Consider the following 22,826-nt stretch of genomic DNA (forward strand, 5'->3'; position numbering starts at 1 on the left):
AAGTAGGACTTTGTGTGGTCTCATATAAGATTTATGCTCTTATCTTTATCTCTGTATTTATGGAATTTTATATAATCTGATACATTTAGTACGGTTTGTCCACCCTTGTTTGAGTATGATTTATTCTGGTCTTATATATTTCTGGTACGATTGAACCATATCCTTATAGGATCTGGCGTAGTTTTTGGTTATTTCTGATATTGTTAACCTATATCCAATATCATTAGCCTCTCTCCCCTTCAAGCTAGTATACTTCAAGTATTTATATTTGCTCAGTGTTCTGCCGTGATTGGGTTTCAGTTTCTCTGTGAATAAAATTCACTCGTATAACAAGATCTTCATGCGTGCTCTTGGTCAACTTCTCGGTACCACTGTTCTTGCTTTTATACGGGCTGGAGTTTTTACATTTATACCCTTCTTTTGGCGGTTTTGTTCTCAATTCATTTAAATTTCAAAAAAAATCTTTTTTTCTGTCTCTTCATTTTTCCTGTTGCCACATCATTAATGTGGTAATCGTTGGTGGTCTCTTGGCTCTTTCTTAAATATTCTCTTTTCTCTTCGTTTCTTTTTGCTTGATTTTCCATTTTTGGAATTTCCTTCCATCTCTTAACTAATCTTTTCATTTTGCTCGACTATTTCCTTCCCTTTACTTGATCATTTAATCTTTTCTTTGCTTTTAATTGTTATCGCTATGACTCGTATAAGGTTTTTCATTTCTACTCCTTCTGACACCGTCGTAAATTATCGTAAGGCATTGAGTATCTTTACTTCAAATATTAACAATGATGTGTTAACTGAGATTTGGGGGGGGGGGGGGGGGTACTACAGTGTTCTCATTGATATTCCTCTGATTCAGAACCATGACAAAGAGTTGGCTGGCTTGTAGCTTCTACTTCTGCTGAAATGGAAGAGGTTGAATGAGACAAGCTCAGATCAAGATCTTGGAAAAAAAAGGTTCTTGACAGCGAGGATATGATCTTTTATTTAAAATCTTCAGCTTGGGAATCAGAATAAGGCTGATAGGGCGAAAGTCCTTAATATTATTAATTAGCTCCTTTAAACTTGGGAATCAGAATTAAGAATTCTGTGTTCAAACCCACAGGAAAAAATCATGTTTTGTGAAAGTTTGTGAAAAGCCGAAATACATCCCCCCTGCATGAACTGCTAAGCGCGCTTATAGAAGAACATATTAAACCCGTCTGGACCTAGGGCTTTGTTATCATCACAATGCCTAACAACCGAGTTTAACTCCTCAAGAGAAAAATCCGAAGAAAAACCCTTCAACTTGGACAGCTGAGAGAGAGTTAAATTACATCGAATTAAGTGAGAAATGAACCTGGGTATGTTCCTTATAGAGACTACGATAATAAGCGCTAATTTTAGCCTTTTTATCAGATGGGTTGGAGTAGCAAACATCGTCTATAATAATCTCTGCAATTTGATTGTTTCTCGCATGAATTGAAGCCGCCACATGGAAAAAAGATGTGTTCTTATCTCCTAAGAGATTCCAGTTCAAAGGAGATTTTTGCAGCCAAACCACTTCTAGTTGTTTAGAGAGACTAATTTGTCATATTTTTTATTTTTTCAAAAGTTGAGTTTCTACTATATTCTGTTGTTTTTTTGCTATTGTATCCTCGTAGATGTGCTTATTATAATAGCGATTATTTTTCAAATACACTATTTTAAAAAATATTTATCATTTTTACACCATCTTCTATAATTTCTCACTCTATATTAATAATAAACGTTTTTATAAAAATACCCTATTATATATAAAAATATTATCTCATTTTAGGTTAAAAAAATTACATAATTAGTCTCCCTCTTCTCTCTTTACATTTCTTCCTTCCAAAGTTTTCTTTTCTTTTTTTTCCGTTTGCTTTTTCGCTCGTCTGTTCTAGTCGTTTTTCCGTTCGTATCTTCTGTTTACTCTTCCATTTATGCTTCTGTTCGTCTATTTTTGGTGGATTTTTCGTCTCTTCTTGTTGCTTTTCTGTTCATTTTTTTTCGTTCGCGATATGGATTTTTCGACATCGTTTTTAGATTTTTTTGTAATTGTTTAGATTTTTTGTGATGATTTAAATATTTTGTAAATAGATTATTGTAGATCTAGCCATTATTTTTTGTTATAAATTTTTCTATTATTCATATAATTATTCATCTCTTTCTTGTTCAAAGACTTATTCTTTTATTTTGATGCTACGAATTTTATAAAAATGAATTGATTTATGGTGTTTTTCCAGTGTTTTTATGGTGTATATACGTTAGAGTGTATTTCCGGTGTATTTACGTTATAATGTATTTCTGGTGTTTTTGTAAGAGTTTTTTTACAAATACCGGGAAAAGTGAAAATATTTATAAAAATGTAACATACATTTTTTCTTAACAGAAATACAAAAAATAATTACAAAAGTACAATTTGTTTAAAAAATAATTATAAAGATACATTTTTATATAAAATTCGATTTTTCCCAAATTTTATATATGTTTGGTATATAATACGTATATAATTTGAATAATTTATTAATTTTGTATATAATTCGTATATAATACGAATTATATACGTTTTTTTTAAAGAAATTCAGATCTGAGAATGAAAATACCAAATCTGAAAAACGAAGAAGATGAAGATGAAGCCAAACTGAAAATCTGAAAACAAACTGAATAGATCTATACATACAACAATAAATCTTAGATTTATACACATAAATCATAGATCCATACACACAAATCATATACTACATATAAATACTAGATCTATACATATAAATATAATTTTAAAATATGACACTCAAATTTTTTATGCTTTTCTGGAGCATCTATGTTTTTCTGGTGAATTTGCACATTTATAGTGTATTTACAGTGTTTTTGTGGTATAAACTATAAAAACACTATAGTTACATACATACATCATAGTTACACTAAAAAAACACTAAAAAATATCATAAATACACTATAAAAATAACATAGTTATACTAAAAATTACGATAAAAAACATCAAAAGAAAAAATTTCCATAAAAAACATAAATCAGTCAAAAGATGAACTTTAGAAATTAAAAAAAGGTGTTGTTGATAAAAAAAATACGACTGTAAATATGTTTGAAAAGAGTGTGTAGTTGAAAATAAAATACAAAAAAGTGTACTCTAATAAATTTTCTCATTATAATAATCATATATAAAAAGACTCAGTTTTTGGGGCATAGAGAAGCCAAATGACTGCTCTTGGGTGTGGAGACAAATTCTTAACATCAGAAGTTCTATAAAAAAAGCTCTTCCAGTATGACTTGGGAGATGGAAAAACATTCTCTTTCTGGTTTGACCCATGGTTAAATGGAAGATCCCTTAGAAAAATTTTCCCTGAAATTAATCTGAAGGATACAGATATTCCCAAATTGGCTAAAGCTGCAGAATTATGGAGAGACAACAGATGGGTACTACCAGACCCTATGGATGACCAGACCCTCAATGCTTGGAAGTTTATTGAAGATAACTTCAAGATTAGAGATGGTTCTAGAGATATGATCAGGTGGAAAGGAACCAAGAATGGCATCTTCACTGTGAACAGTGCTTGGAATAATATGATCTTAGTGCAAAATAAAGTTCCTTGGTATAGTGTTGTCTGGTATGCAGGAATGATCCCAAGACATTCGTTTGTAACTTGGTTGGCTATAATGGGGAAACTAAACACTAAAGATAAGCTGGTTGGATGGGGAGTTATTCCCTTGAGTGTGTGCTCTCTGTGTAATTTGCAGGCTGAAAGCATCAAGCATCTTTTCTTTGAGTGCAATTTTTCTTCAAAAATTTGGGAAAAGACTTTGAGGAATTCTGATGAAACCAGACATGTTTTTAGCTGGAGAAGAGAGATTAGTTTCTTGACTAGGAGAGCCAGAGGAAAATCCAGGAAAGCTAAATCCAGAAAGCTATGGTTTAATGCAACTGTCTACCATCTCTGGAAGAGCAGGAATGATGCTATATTCAATCAAAAAGTGCAGTGTTTTGACAAAATCTGCGCAAGAATTGCTAATGATGTCAGAAATGTGCCGAGTTAAAGTTGAGTGTTGGTCTGTTTTCAGTTTTAGTTTTGTTTCCTGTTTTCTAAGGCTTTAGCCTTTGTTTGAGCTTGCTGGTGCTAGTCTGTTAGCATCCAGTTTTGTTTCCCAGCTGGGCTGGTTGTAACCTGGGCTTTTTTTCTGCAATATAGTTGCGCTTTGGTTGATTGACCAAAAAAAAAAGTAATTTATATATTGATAAAATAGAAAATCGAATGGAATTACATTTTACAACTTTAATTTAATTTTTATTTTATTTTGTTCAGTATCAATTCAATAAAATCATAGGAAAAAAGAAAAGAACAACATATTTCAGCTTCTGCAGATTTCAACTAAAAAAGCAGGCTCAATTCCATGGAGTCCATGGCATGAAACCTATACGAGCCTATGCTGTTTTTCTTATTCTTGATGGGTTTCTTCACACCTTTAGAATTCGGAAACCGTTCTCAGATTTGAGTTATGGTAATTGACTTGGATACAAGAATAAGAAAAATCGCAACCCGGATTGGTTTTTGATTTTGATACCAATTGTATTAGGTTGAGCCAATGACCATAACCTGTTCGATAAAATGTTTCAACGAGGTTTTGTAACCCCATAAGAAGCTGCTACTATGTAGAACTAAAGAACAAGAGCTGCACATGTTCAAGCTATGCTATCTTTAAACCCGGCTTAAGGGTTTAACAAAGATTCTTTCTCTATTGATTTACAAATTACAAAAGAACACAAAAAACTATCAGCAGCCTCATGAAGAAGCAGAGGATGATAATGAGGAAGACGAAGAGGATGAGAATGGTGGGGAGTGATGGCATATGCATTTCAAATCATGAATTGCTCGTTTTCTAGTGATATCAAGTTTCGTACAGAAAACACAGTACCTTCCTCTTATATCATCATCTTCGGATTCCTCATCATCGTCATCATAACTTGATGTATCTTCTACTAGTTCAAACGTTTCGTCAGGTTCAATCCTCCAATCACCCTTGGGGTAGTACACAAACCCCAACATTGGCAGGAGAACCATAAGGATTTTATCAATGCGGTCATCACAACATTCATTCGCTTTCTTCCAGAATAGTAAAGGTGCAACAGCAAGTGCTGCTCCTGCTCCAAATCCCAAGCCTGGTACTATGAACCGCCAATCAAACTCATTTTCTGTGTTCCTTTGAAATTCAGTTTTTCTTGCAGGTGGTGTGTCTGAGCATTTTGTTTGCAGTGGAGGCCCGCATAATCCATTATTTCCTTCAAAGGAGTCTTCTGAGAAAGACTGGAGTTGGGTACTTGTTGGAATGATTCCGAATAGCTTGTTATTTGAGAGATTCAAGAAAGAGAGGAAATTTAGGCCTGCAAGCTGCTGAGGTATTTCTCCTGTAAGATTGTTACTTGATAGGTCTAACGACTCTAGTTGCAACCCATCGCCTAAAGATCGTGGGATGTCACCAGTTAGAGCATTGTGTGATAAGTTGAGAACATAGAGTGCATTTAATTTACCTAAACCGTCTGGTATTAGACCTTCAAATTTGTTGCACGAAACGTCAATGGATGTGAAGATTGTTAGGATCTTAATAAACTGCATCTCTCGCCCTTTGCTGGTAACTGTTATTGAATCTTGATAATAAAGTTGAGAAACTCGTAGGAAATCGAATTTGATGCGATCATGTGTTTCATTTCCATCTCCCATCATTGCTTTCCATGACCTCAAGACACTATTTGGTAATCTACCACTAAAATTGTTTGAAGCTATGTCGACAATCTGAAGCTTTGTCCATGTGGGATTGATACTTGGACTAATACTTGGACAATGTATGAGATCACCAGAAAACTGGTTGTTTCGCAGAATAAGGGCCCGTAGACTTGATAAGTTCCTCAAAAGACATGGGAAAACATCATTGATTTTGTTGCTCCCGAGGTCTAAAATCTCTAACATTGTGCAATTGGTAAGAGATCTTGGAACTTTCCCCTCTAGTAAATTTCCACTCAGATCAAGTGTTTTCAGTTCACATTTTTCTGGAAAATAATCAGGAATACGGCCATTGAACTTGTTCTTCCTTAAATTTAGAACACGGAGATCTTTACTCCTCTCAATTAAACAAGATGGTATTGAGCCATCCAAGCTGTTATGGGACAAGTCAAGAACTTGCAGATTAGTACCATTGCATAATGATTGAGGGATTCTTCCTCGAACCCTATTGTTTGAAAGGGAAAAGAAGATTGCAAAAGAGATGTAGTCGCCAATGTCGTTTGGAATGTAGGAAGAAAACTTATTGTCAGAGTAATCCACGAAAGTAACACGCCGTGGAGGAGTTGGGATATTACCTTGAAGCTGGTTATCGTGCAGGTCCAATATTGCAAGAGTATTAGGAAGAGAAAGAGGTTCTGGTAGACTCACCAGAAGATTTCTTGAAAGATTCAGTGTAAGGAGAGAGACATTGCCAACTTCTCCGATCCATTCAGGCACCGGTCCACTAATTCTGTTGTCCGAAAGGTCTAAAAACAGCAGTTTTGACTGGTTTCTTAGATCCGGAAACATTCCAAGATTACAAGAAGCCAGTTTTAATGAAGTCAGCCTTGGGGAGAAAGATGATGAAGAATTTGTACCATTTGCATCCACTGTCAATAGATTGTTTGAGAGGTCAACCGTAGTGAGATTAACGAGCTGTTGGATTTGATCTAGCTTTATGGTCCCATTGAAGTTGTTACATTCTAATGACAGGGAACTGAGTTCTCTGAGTTCAAATATCGAATGGGGAATTGGCCCTTCTAGCTTGTTATTGCTCAAATCCAGGGTATCTAACGACGAAGAAGATGCATCCGAGAAATTTAGAATTTGGCCTACAAATTGGTTGAAGGAAAGCAGAATCTTTCGCAGTGACGGGATTTCAAACAGAGATGAAGGAATGCTTCCACCAAGTGAATTGTACCTCAAGTCAAGGTATACGAGATTCGAAAGGCTTCCAAATGATGGGATTGGACCAGACAAGTTATTGTACGACAAGTCCATATATACCAGTTTCTTGGAGCTTCCAAATGATGGGATTGGACCGGCGAATATGTTTGTTGACAAGTCCAAATAGACAAGTTCAGTCAGATTTTCCATTGAACTCGGAATTGGTCCGCTAAAATTGCAATGTGCAAGATCTAGTTTTGACAGATTCCTTAATGCACCAATGGACTCCGGTAGTCTCCCTGAGAAATTTGTGTTGCTGATCACCAAACTCCGAAGAGATGAATTCCAAAAACTATCCGGCAAATACCCTTGAAGATCGCTGTTAAAAGCCAACTCAAGAATCTCTAAACTCGATATCCAAAATATACTTTGAGGAAATACTCCCTTCAATTCGCAGGAGCTGAGACGCAAGACGGTCAAATTAGTAAAATTTGCTAAGAAATCCGGCACTGGAGCAGACAAATTGTTACCATCTAACCGAATTACTGAGAGAAAGCTGAGATTTGCAAGAGAAACATCAATTGGCCCTGAAAGAAGACAATTAGACAAACTCAAAACTTGCAGATTAGGCAGAGAAGACCATAAAGCTTGACCCCACTCATTCCCCTGTGCAGATATGTTAACACCGTCCAGATAGAGTTCTCTCAGCTGGGTCAAATTCTGAACCAGCGTTGCAAGATTAGGGTTCTCGAGTTTCAGTAAGCCACCTCCAGTATAAAAAGGATTAGAAGTCAAATCCAGAGTTACCAAGTTTTTCATGGTTGAAACAGCAAAAGGAAGTTGACCCACAAAACCAGCGTTGGACAGATTCAGATTAATCAAACCGGTCAAATTCGAAAACCTAGCCGGTATAGCTGTATTGAATCTGTTATAAGATAAATCAAGATTCTGAAGATACTGAAGCCTGAAAAGTGCATCTGAACTCTCAATTCCACCGGAAATCGTCTCGTTGCTCAAGTTTAACCCAATCACACGGCCAAGACCGGTTTTATCGCAGCTTACTCCGGCCCAGTCACAGCAATCTGCAGTAGAATTCCACTGCAATAATCTTGTAGACTTAGACGGATCAGAAGTTAAGCTACTGCGGAACTGGAGTAACAAGGATTGCTGGTCGCTCCGGCATGAGCCAGAAACAAGAAAAGCTACATGGAAATGAAAGAAGAGTATACTAGAAAAAAACCATAGATTTTGCTTCATTTGCAGAAGATTAGGGGGCGATCATGACAATCAAATTTGGAAGAGGTGATTGGTCTGAGATTTAGGTGGTGTACAGGTTAAGGAAAATTAATGTGGTAGTACAAAAAATGTGTTTGGATTTGGTAATGAAGATGTTAGTATTAGTAAGAAGATTTTGATTGGGTCAGCAATTAAGTTCCGTTAAATGAAATTAGACAGACTGTTAGATTCTTATGTGTACATTATAAAAATCTATTTATTTTAAATTATGGTTAATCTCAGTAGAGAGGTTTAATCCAACTGAATTATAGTAATTAACCAATAAATTATAACTTAAATGATATAAACCTTAAATAATAATCTATTAAGGTCGTGAGTTTATTTCTCTTTACAAGCGTTTTTCTTTTCGATAATAAAAAAACTGAATTATAGTATATACATATCATATTTTATATCGGTTTTATCATTTCTATACATTTTATTGAATTTTTTTTATAGGGGTGTAAATTGATAATTTAAACTTTAAAAATATCTTATATTTAAGTCTAGCATGACGCTGATGTAGAGTGATATAATTATAAATTTATAATTGATTGTACGCGTTTATTAGTACTTCCTATGTTGCAGTGGACTTTAATTTGCCTTTGAAAGATAACAACTAAAACTTGGAAGGAAATTTCAAGTCAATGACTTGGTCCTCTTGCTTTTTTTTAATGAACTAAGGATCAATTCACCCCTCAATTTTTTTAATGAGCCAATTCACCCCTCAACTTGGTGTTATTAAGTGGGACAAAAAAAAATGATAATGGAACTTCTAAAAAAAATAAGTATTTTAACGCATTAACTTCGGCACGATCGGGAGCTCACACTTCGTTAGCCCAAAGATAATTGTCTCAACTCACGTCATTTGAAGACTCTTAAGAAAATTGGCTAGAGTCGTTCAAAAAAAAAAAAAAAAAAAAAAAATTGGCTAGAGAGCAGTGTGGAAACATTGATGATGACGAGCCTCTCATCTTGGACTTAAAGTGCCCACTCTGCCACTCATAACGTTCTTACAGGAAAAAACAACTAATCTACAAATGTTTATTTGAAGTCTTTAAGTTAAATTTGGCAATGAAATTTACTTTTTTTGTTAATACAATATCCTTTTAGAAATAGATTATATCATATTAAATGATTTAAAAGTATTAGTATAAAGTTCTAGTATAAAATTATTACTTAATTGCTTTAGGAATTACGAATTTTGATGTGTTTTACAGTTTTAATTAAAAAAATTCAATTTTGACATCAGACACCAATTTTTAAAAAATTTACAATTTCAAATACTAAACAATTTTCTGTTAAAAAAGACTGATATGGACACTGAAACAGTGTTTATTCCGTTGCCCTCATCAGCATTTTTAATAGTTCATATATTAAATTGCCAAATTGAAAGTTCGTGTTGAAATTGAAAGTTCAACGCTTTTTTTGGCAAAATAAATAAATTAAAAGTTCGTGTTGAAATTGCAAAACATGCTAACATTTATAATTTTTAAAACAATTAATCTTAAAATTATTAAGTTAAATTAAACTTTTATGAAAAAATATAATTTAAATGGATTTTTAGCTTTAATTGTACAATAAATGTGTTTATCTACTTAATTCTATATTGATAGAAAGATTAAAAAGCATGATAAAAATTATTCCCTCCGTCTCATTTAAGAAGGGACATATTCATTTCTATTTCCACTTAATAAGGCCATATCGTGTTTTTTTGCTAATTTATATGAATTTTTCCTTTTTACCCCCTCCTTTTTTCTTTCCATAATTAATGACTATTAGTTTATACACAAAATACAACACTATTATAAATAGGGATAAAATAAGAAAATACTATAATAATTGATGCTTTTTTAATGTATGTGAAATAGTCATTGGAGGGAGTATATTTTTAAAGAAATTCAGCTAGTTGTAAATTATTTTAAGATAATTATGGACAGGGGAATAAATAATAGTCTAATATATCTCATTAATTATAGAGAATATTTTAAAAATACAATAAAAATTATTAGATAAAAACTACCATTATATTAAATGAGGACAAGTATAATACTGTATTAACTCATTTTATTTAAAAATTTATTTTTTTTAATCAAACTGTTTATTAATTTAGGACGGAAAAAGTACATTACTTCTAAACTTTTTAAGTAATGCGCATCGTGATTATTGATCACATGACATGACTTATAATTTGTTTGGCTGGTATTAAATAGTTAAATTATGTTGTATTATTTTATTTATTTGCAATGCTTTTTAATAGCTAAACTCTTTCATTTCAAATAGCAATAACAACAATGAAATATAGCTCAAATGATATAAGCGCTAAACAGCAAATTGCTAGGTCGTGGGTTCGATTTCTTCCACAAGCGTTCCCCCTCTTCAAGTTATCCAAAAAAAATAATAGCAATAACAAAAAATTAGGATCAAATGTGACACATCGTAAAAATCTTAGTATCATTTTTGCACATTATCCCTACAAATTTATAAGGCTTCTATTATTCGGCTCAGCCCGCCGGCGTCATCGTAATGTTCATGTCTGCTCCCACTTCCGACGTCTAAACGGCAATTATTTGATCAGTAAGTTTTGTCGTTTAGTGCATCAAAGAAACGACATGGATTCCGATGATTCTTCTCCACCCGAAACTGAAGGTATCTAAATTTGCGCGCAGTTTAATTATGTTTTTTTAGGGTTTTTAATTTAGTTAATAGAATGATTGCATTTTTGTTACAACAAATGTGAAGAGGTGAAGGCAAAGCCGATCATTGTGTTACTGGTAGGACCACCGGGTAGTGGGAAGTCTACGTTCTGCGAGCATGTTATGCGTTGTTCTACCAGACCTTGGGCTCGCATTTGTCAGGTTTCTCTCTGTCTTTGACATTTGGTGAATATGATACACATGTTTGTAGAAATGCCTCAGTGAGCTTTTTGTAGACTTTTGTATGTGTTGGACAAAATGCAAGACAATTCGAGTCTCAGTAGGGCCAGCGGTGTAAGGCCGATTTAGAAAAAGAAAATCTAACTACTAATGTAGATTCTACTTCTGCTAAAAAAAAATACAAGACAATTTCCACGTTGGAAGACTAATGGTTGCTTTCTAGAACTCAATTATCTTAACCTTAGAGGAAAAGTTGTGATATTTTTTTGAAGAACTCAATCCGGCTGAAAATACTTGCACTTGATTTATTCAAAACAGGGACTGAGATTTTGCTTAAATTGCTTAGTTTTTGACTCTTTGAGTTGGAATTGTTGTTAATTCATAGACCAAATTTGTTCATGCTGGTTAGTCATTTGTCTTTGCTTTGGCTTTGCGTAGCATGAACTCGCCTTTTCCATGCCAAATTACCCTTTTTTGGGTTTCTTTCACATTTGTTCGGGGTTAAATAACTCACTAACGGCCGTTTTAATCAATCAAGTTTAATATTCACAATTTTTAGGTCAATTAAGGACAATACTCTCCATTTAAGATCAATTAAGGACAAAATCGGATCATTTCATATTATCTAATTTTATCTTTAATTGACCTAAAAATAGCACCATGGAAATATATGCCACTCAGGAATGATTATTGAGAGTTGGCCAAAATGAGCACTAAATACTTTTCCGGAGAACTAGCTAAGGCCCCTAAATGGCCGCTTAGTGATAAAGGAGGTAGGGGTTTATGATCACTCTGATATGTATTCTTCCAAATAAAAGAAGCCGAAAGGGGCCTTCTTCGGCTTCCACCTAAAAAACTTAAAATCAGCATTTTTAAGACCGAGTGGGCGGAAAAGGGGCGATATTGGATTTCTAACTTTTTTAACATCATAAAATTTCAATCTAGTAAATTTCTAAATGAGTCATCATAAAATATTATCGTTAACTGATCAAAATGACTGAGAGTGAGTAACTTGACTCCGAGTCACAAGTTTAGGGACAAAGCTGACCCTTTACCCGTTAATTAATTATCATAGACAGTTATTACCCTTTTTTGGTTTCTCTCGCTTTGTTAATTAATTACCATGGACTGTCATTACCCTTTATTGGTTTCTCTCACTTTGTTAATTAATTACCATGGACTGTTGTACTGCAACCTTGATTTTGAGTGTTCTAATTTTCTGCAGGACACCATTAATAATGGTAAATCTGGAACAAAGCCTCAGTGTCTAAGAAGTGCAGCCAATGCACTAAAAGAAGGGAAAAGTGTTTTTATTGACAGATGCAACCTAGATAAAGAACAGCGTGCAGAGTTTGTCAAGCTTGGAGATTCTCAAATAGATGTGCACGCTGTTGTTCTTGACCTTCCTGCAAAGCTTTGTATATCTCGTTCTGTGAAACGTACTGGACATGAAGGAAGCCTGCAAGGTGGAAAGGCTGCTGCGGTTGTTAATAGAATGCTGCAAAAGAAAGAATTGCCTATACTTTCTGAAGGATTATCAAGGATTGTCTTTTGTCAGAATGAGACTGATGTGAAAGCTGCTGTTGATACTTATGCTGTTCTTGGTCCATTGGATACTCTTCCGAATGGTTTGTTTGGTCAAAAGAAAGTAGATGCCAAAGTTCAACTTGGTATTATGAAGTTCTTAAAGAAAGTAGATTCTCCTTTCAATGTGGGATCAAATCCTGCCAATATCCAAGATTCTGCGGGTGCAAGAAAGGATCTTTCTTGCAAAGGATCTGATAATGTGCCATCATTAACAGCTACTACGACCAAGGAGATGTTAGAATCTGAAGACCTGACTGAAGGCTCTCCAAGTGCAGGAAAGGATCTTTGTTGCAAAGGATCTGATAATTTGCCATCATTAACAGCTACTACGACCAAGGAGATGTTAGAATCTGAAGACCTGACTGAAGGCTTTCCAAGTGCAGGAAAGGATCTGTCTTGCAAAGAATCTGATAATGTGCAATTATTAACAGCTGCTACAACCAAGGAGATGAAAGAAACTGAAGACCTGACCAAAGGCTCCATTTGCAATGATGAAGAAAGTATTCCCACTCTTGTGTTTCCATCTATATCGACAGCTGATTTTCAGTTCAATAGTGAGAAGGCGTCTGATATTATTGTTGAAAGAGTTGAAGAATTTGTGAAGAAGCTTGGAAATGCCAGGCTCGTCCTTGTGGACTTGAGCCATGGATCAAAGATTTTGACTTTGGTTAGGGCTAAGGCTGCACAAAGGAACATTGACACAAATAAGTTTTTCACGTTTGTTGGAGATATAACTCGACTTTATTCGCAAGGAGGCTTACGATGCAATGTAATAGCTAATGCTGCTAATTGGTAAGCTTTATAATTGGTATCTGGTGCGGCATCTTTATTTCGTTTTAGAGTGGAAAGTGACATATTAACAATTCATTAACACATAAGTTTGAGATGTTTTAACAGAAAACTCCACTGCAGGCCATATGTTTTCCTTCTGAATTACTCCACTCTGAATCTGAGCTACTTTATGGGATTAACCATTGAAATAGACTTTCTTTTCTGATTTCTATTTTCTGGTGATCCGTGTTCACAATTAAGACATTCTAGTTTTTACAGATGTTAACATTCTAAGACATGTGTTTGCTGAAGCATGATATTTTAGTTCAAAGATGTTATAAACTTAATTCTTATATATATTATATTGAAGCATTATAATCTACCTGTTGGGTTATACATTGCATCATTGGGATGAGACAAGTTTGGGAGTCCAGGATTTTATTTTTATGCACCATTACAAACTTCCAGTTCCAGGTTGTGTCTACTCAGTTTTAATTTGAGATTAATCATCTGCTGAACTGTTGCTATTGTGATAATGTTATTGATTCTACAGGCGACTGAAACCTGGAGGTGGTGGTGTGAATGCTGCAATTTATAGTGCTGCAGGTTCAGCCTTAGAGTTTGCAACCAAGGAACGTGCAACAACCCTTCTTCCTGGGCATGCTTTGGTTGTTCCCCTTCCTTTTACTTCTCCCTTGTATAACCGGGAAGGAGTATCCCACATCATACATGTTCTTGGCCCAAATATGAACCGACAAAGACCTAATTGCCTTGATGGGGACTATGCTAAGGGCTGCAAAATTCTCAGCGATGCTTACACATCTCTTTTTGATGGTTTTATATCTATATTGCAGAACCAAGAAAAGATACCAGCAAGTAGTAAAAACTTAGTATCAGAGCCGTCGGTGCAAAATGCGTCCCGCAGTATCGTTAGAAATGTTTTGACAAATAGTGATCAAAAGATTAAGAGAGATGATGATTGTGTATCTGAGAGAAGCAAAAAATTTAAAGGAACTCAGAATGAATCTAAAGTTGTGAAGGCAAATGGAGGAGAAAATAGTAAGATTGATGGAAGCGCTTCGAAGAGCTGGAACTCGTGGGCTCAAGCTCTTTACAACATGTCCTTGCATCCGGAGAGGCATAAGACCGAGTTGCTAGAGATATCCGATGAATATGTTGTATTAAATGATCTCTATCCTAAGGTAAACCTCAAGCATGATCCTTTTATTTTCCGTTTCTGTCTCTGCATAATGATTCCTTTAGTTGCATACATTTTACAGGCACAAAAGCATCTCTTAGTCGTGGCACGATATCCAGGTCTGGATAGCCTTGCTGATGTTCGTCAAGAACACATTGAATTATTAACGACAATGCATGATGTGGGCGTGAAATGGGCTAGAAAATTCTTGCAAGAGGACTCATCAATGATTTTTCGCCTTGGATATCACTCGGTATGCTATACTGAATTTTCATTTTGTCATTTTAAATATGTTTTCTATGTTGAGTTATGGATGACCGTAAGGGTCTGTTTGGTTCAGCAATCCCTGTTTGGTTTAGCGATTGCTGATATAGCTGATATCAAATACATTTTGAATTGTCTCAAATTGCAGGCTCCCTCCATGCGACAGCTTCACTTGCATGTAATCAGCCAGGATTTCAATTCAGACCACCTTAAGAACAAGAAACATTGGAACTCTTTCAACACCGCCTTTTTCAGAGATTCGGTTGATGTAATTGAAGAAATTAAGAACCATGGTAAAGCAAATCTAAAAGATGATAAGAGCTACATGTCAATGGAGTTGCGTTGTAACAGATGTAGAAGTGCACACCCTAACATACCCAAGCTCAAATTACATATTACCAATTGCCGAGCTCCTTTCCCTTCCTCGCTACTTGAAAAGGAGCGTCTAGTGTTTCAGCAAGACTGTAGTATGAGTGATTTATAGGGTTTAAGAATTGTGCTTCTGCTATACCAAAATTTTGTTGTATATAATTTCTTCTTTTGTATTGAGTTTGTCTCTAATGTAATGAATTCTGGAGCATTAGGTTAGGAGTTAGGATGATCTGTTGTTGTGAAAGTTTGCTTTTCAATTTGCCTTCTCTCATTGAGAGATATTAAAGAGAATGATTTATCATTGTGCATATTGCAAGGAGAAAATGTGATTAGATTCAGGGAAGCATAAAAAATTGAGTGCTTGTTAATTCAATTTATTATTTATTATTTAATTTAATTTTTTCAGTTTTTAATATTTATAAATTAGTTTGATAGTGCAGATTAAGTCTAATTTACTTTACTTGAAAACAAAAAATAACTTAAATTAACAAATGAAAATTTTAAATTTTTTATTAATTTTTTTGATAGAACTTTTATTCTCTTATTTCTATGTTAAATTATTAATTAAATCAGAAATGCTTTTGTAACATTGTATGTTTATTTATCTATGTAAGAATGTCATTTCTATTAAAAGTCTGGAAGTAAAGTACCAAAACAAACAGATGTTCCAAATAATCACCCCAGCAAATGAAGGCTCAACTTGCAGGACTAAAAATAAATGATGTATCCACTTTAATATAGATGAAACAAAAACAGCATTTCCATTCTGACTTAAACTTACTTATTTTCTTTGATCTTTTTGTTTGTCAGAAAATATGTGTATATATTTTAGAGAAATCAATAAAAATACTTCATTTTTAAAAATAAATGTAATTTTCACCTCGACAAAAAAAAAGTTAGTATTTTAACTTTTTTATTCTAAAATTTGTTTTTATTACAAATTAATACACGAACTTTATCTTAATTTATAAATACAAAACTAATTTTAAAACTTAGTGATTACAACAACTTTCATTTTCTTTTTTAGGCAAATTGGTACAAAGATCACAAACTCAAAATGACTTCAACCTACTGGAAACAGTTTTAGATATGCAGTCTACTGAGGATTCGGCGGGCCGCTATTGGCAGCGGAGACTCTGGAGCCTCATTCCAACAGTTCTTTGCTGGTATCATCCTTATGAACTACAACTTCAATGAAGCACAAACAATCTTTCTTCGACTCTGTCGCATTCTCAATTGCTTCGATTAGCTCTTCCTCGAATCGAACCTGCATTGATACAGCCGCTTATGATCCGTGTTCTGATTGCATTACACTAGTCAGCCATGCTTTAATCACTAACTCACCTTGGTTGTCCAGCATTTGCCTTCACCATTGTGGATAGCATCAACCAAGCCGGTGTAGTTCCAGTTCTTGATCACATTGTAAGGACCATCGTGATTCTCGAATTCGATGGTGTATCCCCCATTGTTTATCAAGAAGATGATCGTTTTCTGCCCACATTGCAGCATTGTCGACACATCTTGTGCAGTCACCTATTATGCATTCATCACGGAAGTAACAAATAATTGTAAATCAAATGTTTCACACATTTTACATCACATAACTCATAATTGAATAGAACGTTTCATTTGAGAAATCAAAATAGATTATGAAATTCAGGAGTTCGTCGCAATCTTCTTGGATTTGTACCTGAAAGCTACCATCACCAATACAGGCGATCACGCGTTTCTCTGGCACAGCTCGAGCGTAGCCAAGAGTTGCCCCGACTGACCAACCAATTAATCCATGCTGCATTTGGAACTCATATCTGCAAATTCAATTTCATATGCTAAAATAGAAGTGCATAGGCTAAAATAAAACATGAGATTCTTCATAGCTTACCCGCATCCCCTAGGCAATTTGAGCTTCTGGCAGTTAAACCATGAGTCTTCGGTCTCAGCAATGACAGCAGTTTCACTAGACAGCATTTTCTGTACATGCTGGAACAGAACATTGACTCTCAATGGTTCTTTAGGTTCACTTTTCAAAGGCTGGCCTTCAGGAACATAAATGCTACGATAATTCTCATGAGCAGTATTATTCGGCTTGAGCCTTTTCGCAAGAGCCTTAAGAAAATCCTTCATCAGAACACATCCAAATGCAGGGCCGTAGGCAATCACCACTCGATCAGGCTGAACAATGATGGCCTTCTCTCTTTTAAGAAGGAGAGAATATCCAGCAGAGCTATAGTCATTGAAAATAGGTCCGGCAAACAAGTAAGCATCGGAAGATTCCACAATTTCAGCACAGAAAGCAGTGCTCATGGCACCCCTGTAAGTTCCAATGAAATGAGGATGGTGCTCCGGCACGAGTCCTTTAGCTGACGGCATCACGGCCCAAGCGTAGCCACAAGCATCAGCTAACTCAGAAAAAGCTTCACATGCTTTTGCAACCCGCAGTTTCGGCCCAGCAACCAACACTGGTTTCGCTGCTTTGTTCAAAAACTCTGCTGCTGCTTTTACTGCAGCCTCCAAACCCGTTTCATTGCTGAATCTGCATGAGAAAAAACAATTTCATATTACTAATATGCCATCATCCACAATAAACTATCTATGAACCATATAATACATCAACCCCTAAACACAAATCATCAACTAAAAGAAAAACCTACCTGGGAGAGAGCGAAAACGGAACCGGCTCTCGGCCAAAAGTAGGATGAGGAATAGCAGGCAAGTTACAGCTAACACTAATATAAGCAGGCTTGCTTTCTCTCAAAGCAGTTGTTATTGCAGTATCAATCAGATCATGCGCATCTTCCAAATTGTTCACCACTGCCTAGTATAACAATTCAAACACCAATTAAAACCCTTAAATAATAACAAATACCGGGAGTAAAAGCTACCCAGATGAGAATTATATACCTGAAAGCAAGTAAGAGGCTGAAAAGAGTGAAAACACCTCAACTCCTGACTAAAATCAGGCAAACCAATGGCATGATGCAAACTCTTATTATAATCATTAGAGTTAGGGCCACCGACAATACAAATAACAGGTAAGTTTTCACCATAAGCACCGGCGATAGCATTCAAAACACTTAAACCGCCAACAGTGAACGTAACAACACAAGCACCAACTCCACGAGATCGCGCATAACCATCGGCAGCATATCCGGCATTGAGCTCGTTACAGCACCTAACAAGGTTGAGTCCAGGCTCAGCTGTTAAATGATCAAGAAGCGTAAGGTTAAAGTCACCAGGAACGGAAAAAACATCAGTGACACCAATTTGAACAAGACGACGAGCTAAGTGACGGGCGAGAGTGGAGTCAGGTGAGCTGATGATTGATGATGAGCACATGTCACTGAAAGTGGGGTTCGAGGTGTCAAGAGATCCAATATTTGTGTGCATACTGTAAAATGTAGACAAGAAAAGAAACGGTTTGATGATGAGGAACAGAGAGGAAATGGGAAGTAAGTATTTATAGTGATGTGTGTGTGTTTATGTTCTGTAGGATTCAGTTGCTGTTTGGTTGTCCGATGATCCATCATTTTCTCTCATGCAAAAAAGAAAAACAAATTACTAGAAAAAATGTTGCGCAAGTAATTGCTTTTTTAATGACTTAAGTAACAATTTGCCCCCTCGTCTTATAGTCATAAACTTGTATATTATAAGTAATAAGTCCTATTTTGTAATTTGCCTCTAAATTTGTAAATTATTTGTCCCTCATTGGCAATTTGCCCCATCAAATTTTAAGATAATTTTTTAAAATTGGGCTAATTGCTCATAATTAAAAAGTTCATGACTAATTTGTCCACAAAATTAATTTATGTGTTAATACTCCATTGCTTACAAGTTGAAGGGGCAAATTGCTATTTAAGTCTCATTTTAATTTTGGCATTCATGAAAAATAATTGGCCGTTTCTTAATAGAATTACTATTTGCATTCCAACATTTAATTTTTAAATATTCTTTAAAAAAAATTACTGATGGATCTCTAAGCATCAAAGGTGTTTTGAGTATCTCAAAGTGGAGAAATTTTTAGGTAAACTCGATTCATTACATTATTTATGAACTAAACCTATCACATTATAACACGTCATTAAAATAATAACACTATCGTATTATTACTATTCAAAAGTGTAAAAGAGTAATAAAAAAATTACGATAGTGCCACTATTTTAGTGACGTGTCATAATATGATAGGTTAGTTCACAGATGACGTGATAGACTAAGTCTACCTAAGAATATCTTCTCGAAGTGTCGTTGGTCTAGGACCCGAGTGGCGAATCTGCAAATGGATTAGCAAATGAACTTGGGTTTTTAGACTCAAGGTCCATTACGATTTTTAAGTTAGAGAGTATTTGTCGAGAATACTCTTTTTTGAAAATAACTTTTAAAAATACTCTGGATTTAAAAATTTATTTTTTTATTTTTTAAAAAAGAAATTAGTTCTTCACTCTGAAAATTTATAAAAATATTTTGCTTTTTTTTGTTTTGAAATTGATTTATAAACGGTTTTTAAAATGTACTTTGAAACTATATTAGAAGCGGTTTTTTAAAACTGTTCCGAATTATTTTTTTAGAATAGGTTTGAAATCTTTGAAACCCTCTTATAAACCGTTTTTGCAATAAATTGTACTTTTTAGATCGTTTGAAACTCCATTAAAAATAGTCTATACTATTTCTAATTGTGTTTTTTAGAAACCATTTGAAACTGCAGTGTAAAAAAATAAAGATTCGAAATTTTTGTTAATGACTAAAAATATTTAGTTTGGAGGTTAAATTTTGCAAATATTTTTATTTTAATGTAACTTTATAAATTGTAATACCCCAAATATTAATTGTGCTACGTGTCGTAAATTCCGATAAATTAAATCAATATGGAATTAATTTAATTTTATTGGGAATTTAGACTAATTTTCGTTAAGCGTATTAGCGGGATTTGAGGATAAGGATAGAAAATTAATATAAAATAAAATATAAATCCCGTAATGAAAATTATTTCGCCAAGGTCCGCGAAATGTTTTATAATATCTGTGGTAAAAGTTTCGGGTCAATCAGAGACCTTTTAAAATTTGGATCGTGACACAAATGTCGCAAGTTAGAGAAATTGTTGCTTGTCAAAAATCTGCCGATGGATGCCACTGTCAGCTGCCTTATAAACCCAGCTTCTCACAGTTGGGATCGTAGAAACTTCTTTCCTTCCATTTGAAACTGAAACGATTCTGAAAATGGTCCTTAGTGCAAGATCTTCCCAGATAAGATGTTTTGGAAGTATACCAAGAATGGACTGTATTCAGTAAAATCGGGATATCATGTTTGCCAACTTCTGAAGTTCCATGACAGAACAAGTGGTGGGTCAGCTTATTCCATCTCAGATATTTGGAGTAAGGTGTGGAAGATTTAGTCCATTCCTAAGGTGAAACACTTCTTATGGAGAGTGCTAAAGAATATGCTTCCGTGCTACCAGGTGTTGAAGGATAGAGGAGTTGAAGTAGACGTTAGCTGCCCTAGGTGAAGGGGAGATGGTGAATCGATTCTTCATGTGTTGAAGGAATATGCTTGGGCGAGAGGGATTTGGCTTTGTTCACAGCTGGGTCTTCGTGTTGAAGATATAGCAGCTCCCAATGTCAACGTCTGGGTTGAAAGAATGATGAAGCTGCTAAATAAGACAGATTTTGCTTATTTTGTCACCATCTTGTGGCAACTATGGTACTCTCGTAATATCCTAATCTATGAAGGAAAAGACGATACAGTGGAGTCTCTTTTGAATAGATGCAAGGACAATATTATTGATAAGGAACGTTGTGAGGAGGTAATAACAGATGCCCACAATGCTCGTTCTAGTTGGAAAGCTCCTGCTCCTGGGGTAGTTAAGATGAATTCTGATTTGGCAGTGTCTTCAGAAAATGGTTCAGCAGGCTTGGGAGTGGTATTTAGGGATGGAGATGGCGAAGTTTTAGTTTCAGTGGGCAAAACGATGGTCGGTGTTCAGTCTGTGGCCATTAGGGAAAGTTTGGCTATTTTGCATGGCCTGCATGTTGCTGTGGACTGTGGCTTTTCTCGAGTTGCTGATGAGAGTGATTCTTTACAGGTCATTCAAATGATCCAACAATGCAGGACAGACCCAACTCACCAAGGATTAGTTATTGGTGACATTCTTAGTATGATTATGAGCTTTATTAGCATTAGCTTTGATTAAATTCCGCGTGATTTTAACAAAGCGGCTCACTATTTAGCTAAGTGGGTTTTATCTACTACTGAGGATATGGTGATTATGGAGGATGTTCCTAATCCCATTCGACATTGTATTACCAAAAATATATCTTTGGCTTTTGAGAATTCAATATAATTTCTCTTTGACGATAAAAAAAAGATAATAAAAAGAGTCCAGATAAAATGTACAGGTGCGAAGTGATCTTGTTATCCTTTTTTTAGGCCACTCAGCTAGGTCATTGTTTCAGAGTGATGTGTCATTTTATATGACGTTCCATCATGAATCCCTCTAAGAGGTCTGTGTCGGTTAGACATTAATGTCTCAGTTACATCCGATGCGACTCCATTTTGCATTTAGAGGTATTTAAATGTTCTTCAAATTTGGGCGATTACTCTTTCTCCTGTTCTTTTTCTACACCCTTTGCATTTAGCATCTTTTGGGTTATTGCTGTCGTTTCAATTCCCTTTCCTATTTTAAACATTTGATTATAAGATTTATTTTTATTGCTTTCATTTCTTTTGTTCTTTTTGTTGTCATTTTTTTGTGGAGTGTTACCTCTATCATCCTTCTCCTTTTTCTTTAGTTTTTTTTATTGTTCGTGATTTTCCAAGAGCAGAAGGTTTGCCTAAAGCAGGTAAGACCCTCAAGATGAATTTTCTGAACTCATTTTCTCCAGCCAATGTAGTAACATTTCGCGAGTCATATAGTTCTCCATATGATTTTCCTCTTAACTTAACTGGTACCGGTAGCCATGCTAACTCTTCTCCCCTCCTAATAGCTCTTTTGTTTTTGAAGAGCACCTTTTAGAGAATTTTCGCTTTTCTCTTCATCCTTTTTTTTTATCTTTTTATAATGTATGAGGGCCAACCATTTTTCATCTGCATCCTAATTCCATGGCTAAACCATGACACTCTAATTTAGGGCACAAAACCCACCAAACTTTCAATAGCATCACTAAATTCTCTAGATTTTACTTAATAGGCCAATAAACCTTTTTTATTCCAAAACCGTCCCAACAAACCGTCCCTACCTAAAAATGACCAAAATACTCCTAAAGTCATAAAAGTCAAACTAACCCCATCTAATCAAACCTAAACACACTATCCCAACCAGCCAATCAAATTAAACATAAGCCAACCATCCAATTCAAACATAAATTACTTTTTCCACCTAACTAAATGAAATTATTGTAATACCCTGTAAGTTCAGGTGCCGTTTAGTGCAACGTGTCCGGCAGAGAAGGACCGGAGTTGCAGAGATAAAGATATTGGATATTAAAGAAAAGGATAATATGGAGTAAGACGTATATGTTTGAGGATTAGAATAAGAAAATAAGGAAAAATATCAAGAAA

The 22,826-nt window shown here is 35.0% G+C and overlaps 3 protein-coding genes across 4 annotated transcripts; 1 reads left to right on the forward strand and 2 right to left on the reverse strand.

Annotated features, from left to right (window-relative positions):
• Positions 1 to 4,597: 4,597 nt before the first annotated feature.
• Positions 4,598 to 8,383, reverse strand: LOC126677140 (receptor-like protein 7). Its single transcript, XM_050371619.2, has one exon. It carries the CDS (start codon positions 8,190 to 8,192, stop codon positions 4,794 to 4,796), a length of 3,399 nt encoding a protein of 1,132 aa, XP_050227576.1. The 5' UTR covers positions 8,193 to 8,383; the 3' UTR covers positions 4,598 to 4,793.
• A 2,252-nt stretch (positions 8,384 to 10,635) lies between these two features.
• On the forward strand, positions 10,636 to 15,586 carry LOC126677147 (transcription factor bHLH140). Of its 2 annotated transcripts, XM_050371632.1 has the most exons (6): positions 10,641 to 10,859; positions 10,953 to 11,068; positions 12,312 to 13,465; positions 13,998 to 14,646; positions 14,725 to 14,895; positions 15,055 to 15,586. In XM_050371632.1, the coding sequence occupies exons 1-6, from the start codon at positions 10,823 to 10,825 to the stop codon at positions 15,388 to 15,390; spliced, it is 2,463 nt and encodes an 820-aa protein (XP_050227589.1). In that variant the 5' UTR covers positions 10,641 to 10,822; the 3' UTR covers positions 15,391 to 15,586. The 2 variants fall into 2 exon arrangements, with proteins under 2 accessions (XP_050227611.1, XP_050227589.1); XM_050371654.2 differs by lacking the exon at positions 15,055 to 15,586 and having other exon boundaries at positions 10,636 to 10,859; positions 14,708 to 14,874.
• A 588-nt stretch (positions 15,587 to 16,174) lies between these two features.
• LOC126661873 (pyruvate decarboxylase 1-like) lies at positions 16,175 to 18,752 on the reverse strand. Its single transcript, XM_050355755.2, has 6 exons — positions 18,180 to 18,752; positions 17,930 to 18,093; positions 17,161 to 17,811; positions 16,969 to 17,086; positions 16,623 to 16,811; positions 16,175 to 16,545 (listed from the first exon to the last, which is right to left on the reverse strand). Exons 1-6 carry the CDS (start codon positions 18,663 to 18,665, stop codon positions 16,423 to 16,425), a joined length of 1,731 nt encoding a protein of 576 aa, XP_050211712.1. The 5' UTR covers positions 18,666 to 18,752; the 3' UTR covers positions 16,175 to 16,422.
• Between the last annotated feature and the right edge of the window lie 4,074 nt (positions 18,753 to 22,826).

This window comes from Mercurialis annua, linkage group LG1-X (genome assembly GCF_937616625.2).
Source record: "Mercurialis annua linkage group LG1-X, ddMerAnnu1.2, whole genome shotgun sequence".
Classification (NCBI taxonomy): domain Eukaryota; kingdom Viridiplantae; phylum Streptophyta; class Magnoliopsida; order Malpighiales; family Euphorbiaceae; genus Mercurialis; species Mercurialis annua.

Bases quoted from the DNA above. Each gene is read 5' to 3' on its own strand.
- LOC126677147 (XM_050371632.1), top strand. From the start codon at position 10,823: ATGGATTCCGATGATTCTTCTCCACCCGAAACTGAAG. The intron at 13,466-13,997 runs GTAAGCTTTATA...TTGATTCTACAG, and splicing joins ATAGCTAATGCTGCTAATTG to GCGACTGAAACCTGGAGGTG. The intron at 14,896-15,054 runs GTATGCTATACT...CTCAAATTGCAG, and splicing joins TTCGCCTTGGATATCACTCG to GCTCCCTCCATGCGACAGCT.
- LOC126661873 (XM_050355755.2), bottom strand. From the start codon at position 18,665: ATGCACACAAATATTGGATCTCTTGACACCTCGAACCCCACTTTCAGT. The intron at 18,094-18,179 runs GTATATAATTCT...TTGTTATACTAG, and splicing joins AGCCTCTTACTTGCTTTCAG to GCAGTGGTGAACAATTTGGA. The intron at 16,546-16,622 runs GTGAGTTAGTGA...GTATCAATGCAG, and splicing joins GCAAATGCTGGACAACCAAG to GTTCGATTCGAGGAAGAGCT.
- LOC126677140 (XM_050371619.2), bottom strand. From the start codon at position 8,192: ATGAAGCAAAATCTATGGTTTTTTTCTAGTATACTCTTCTTTCATTTC.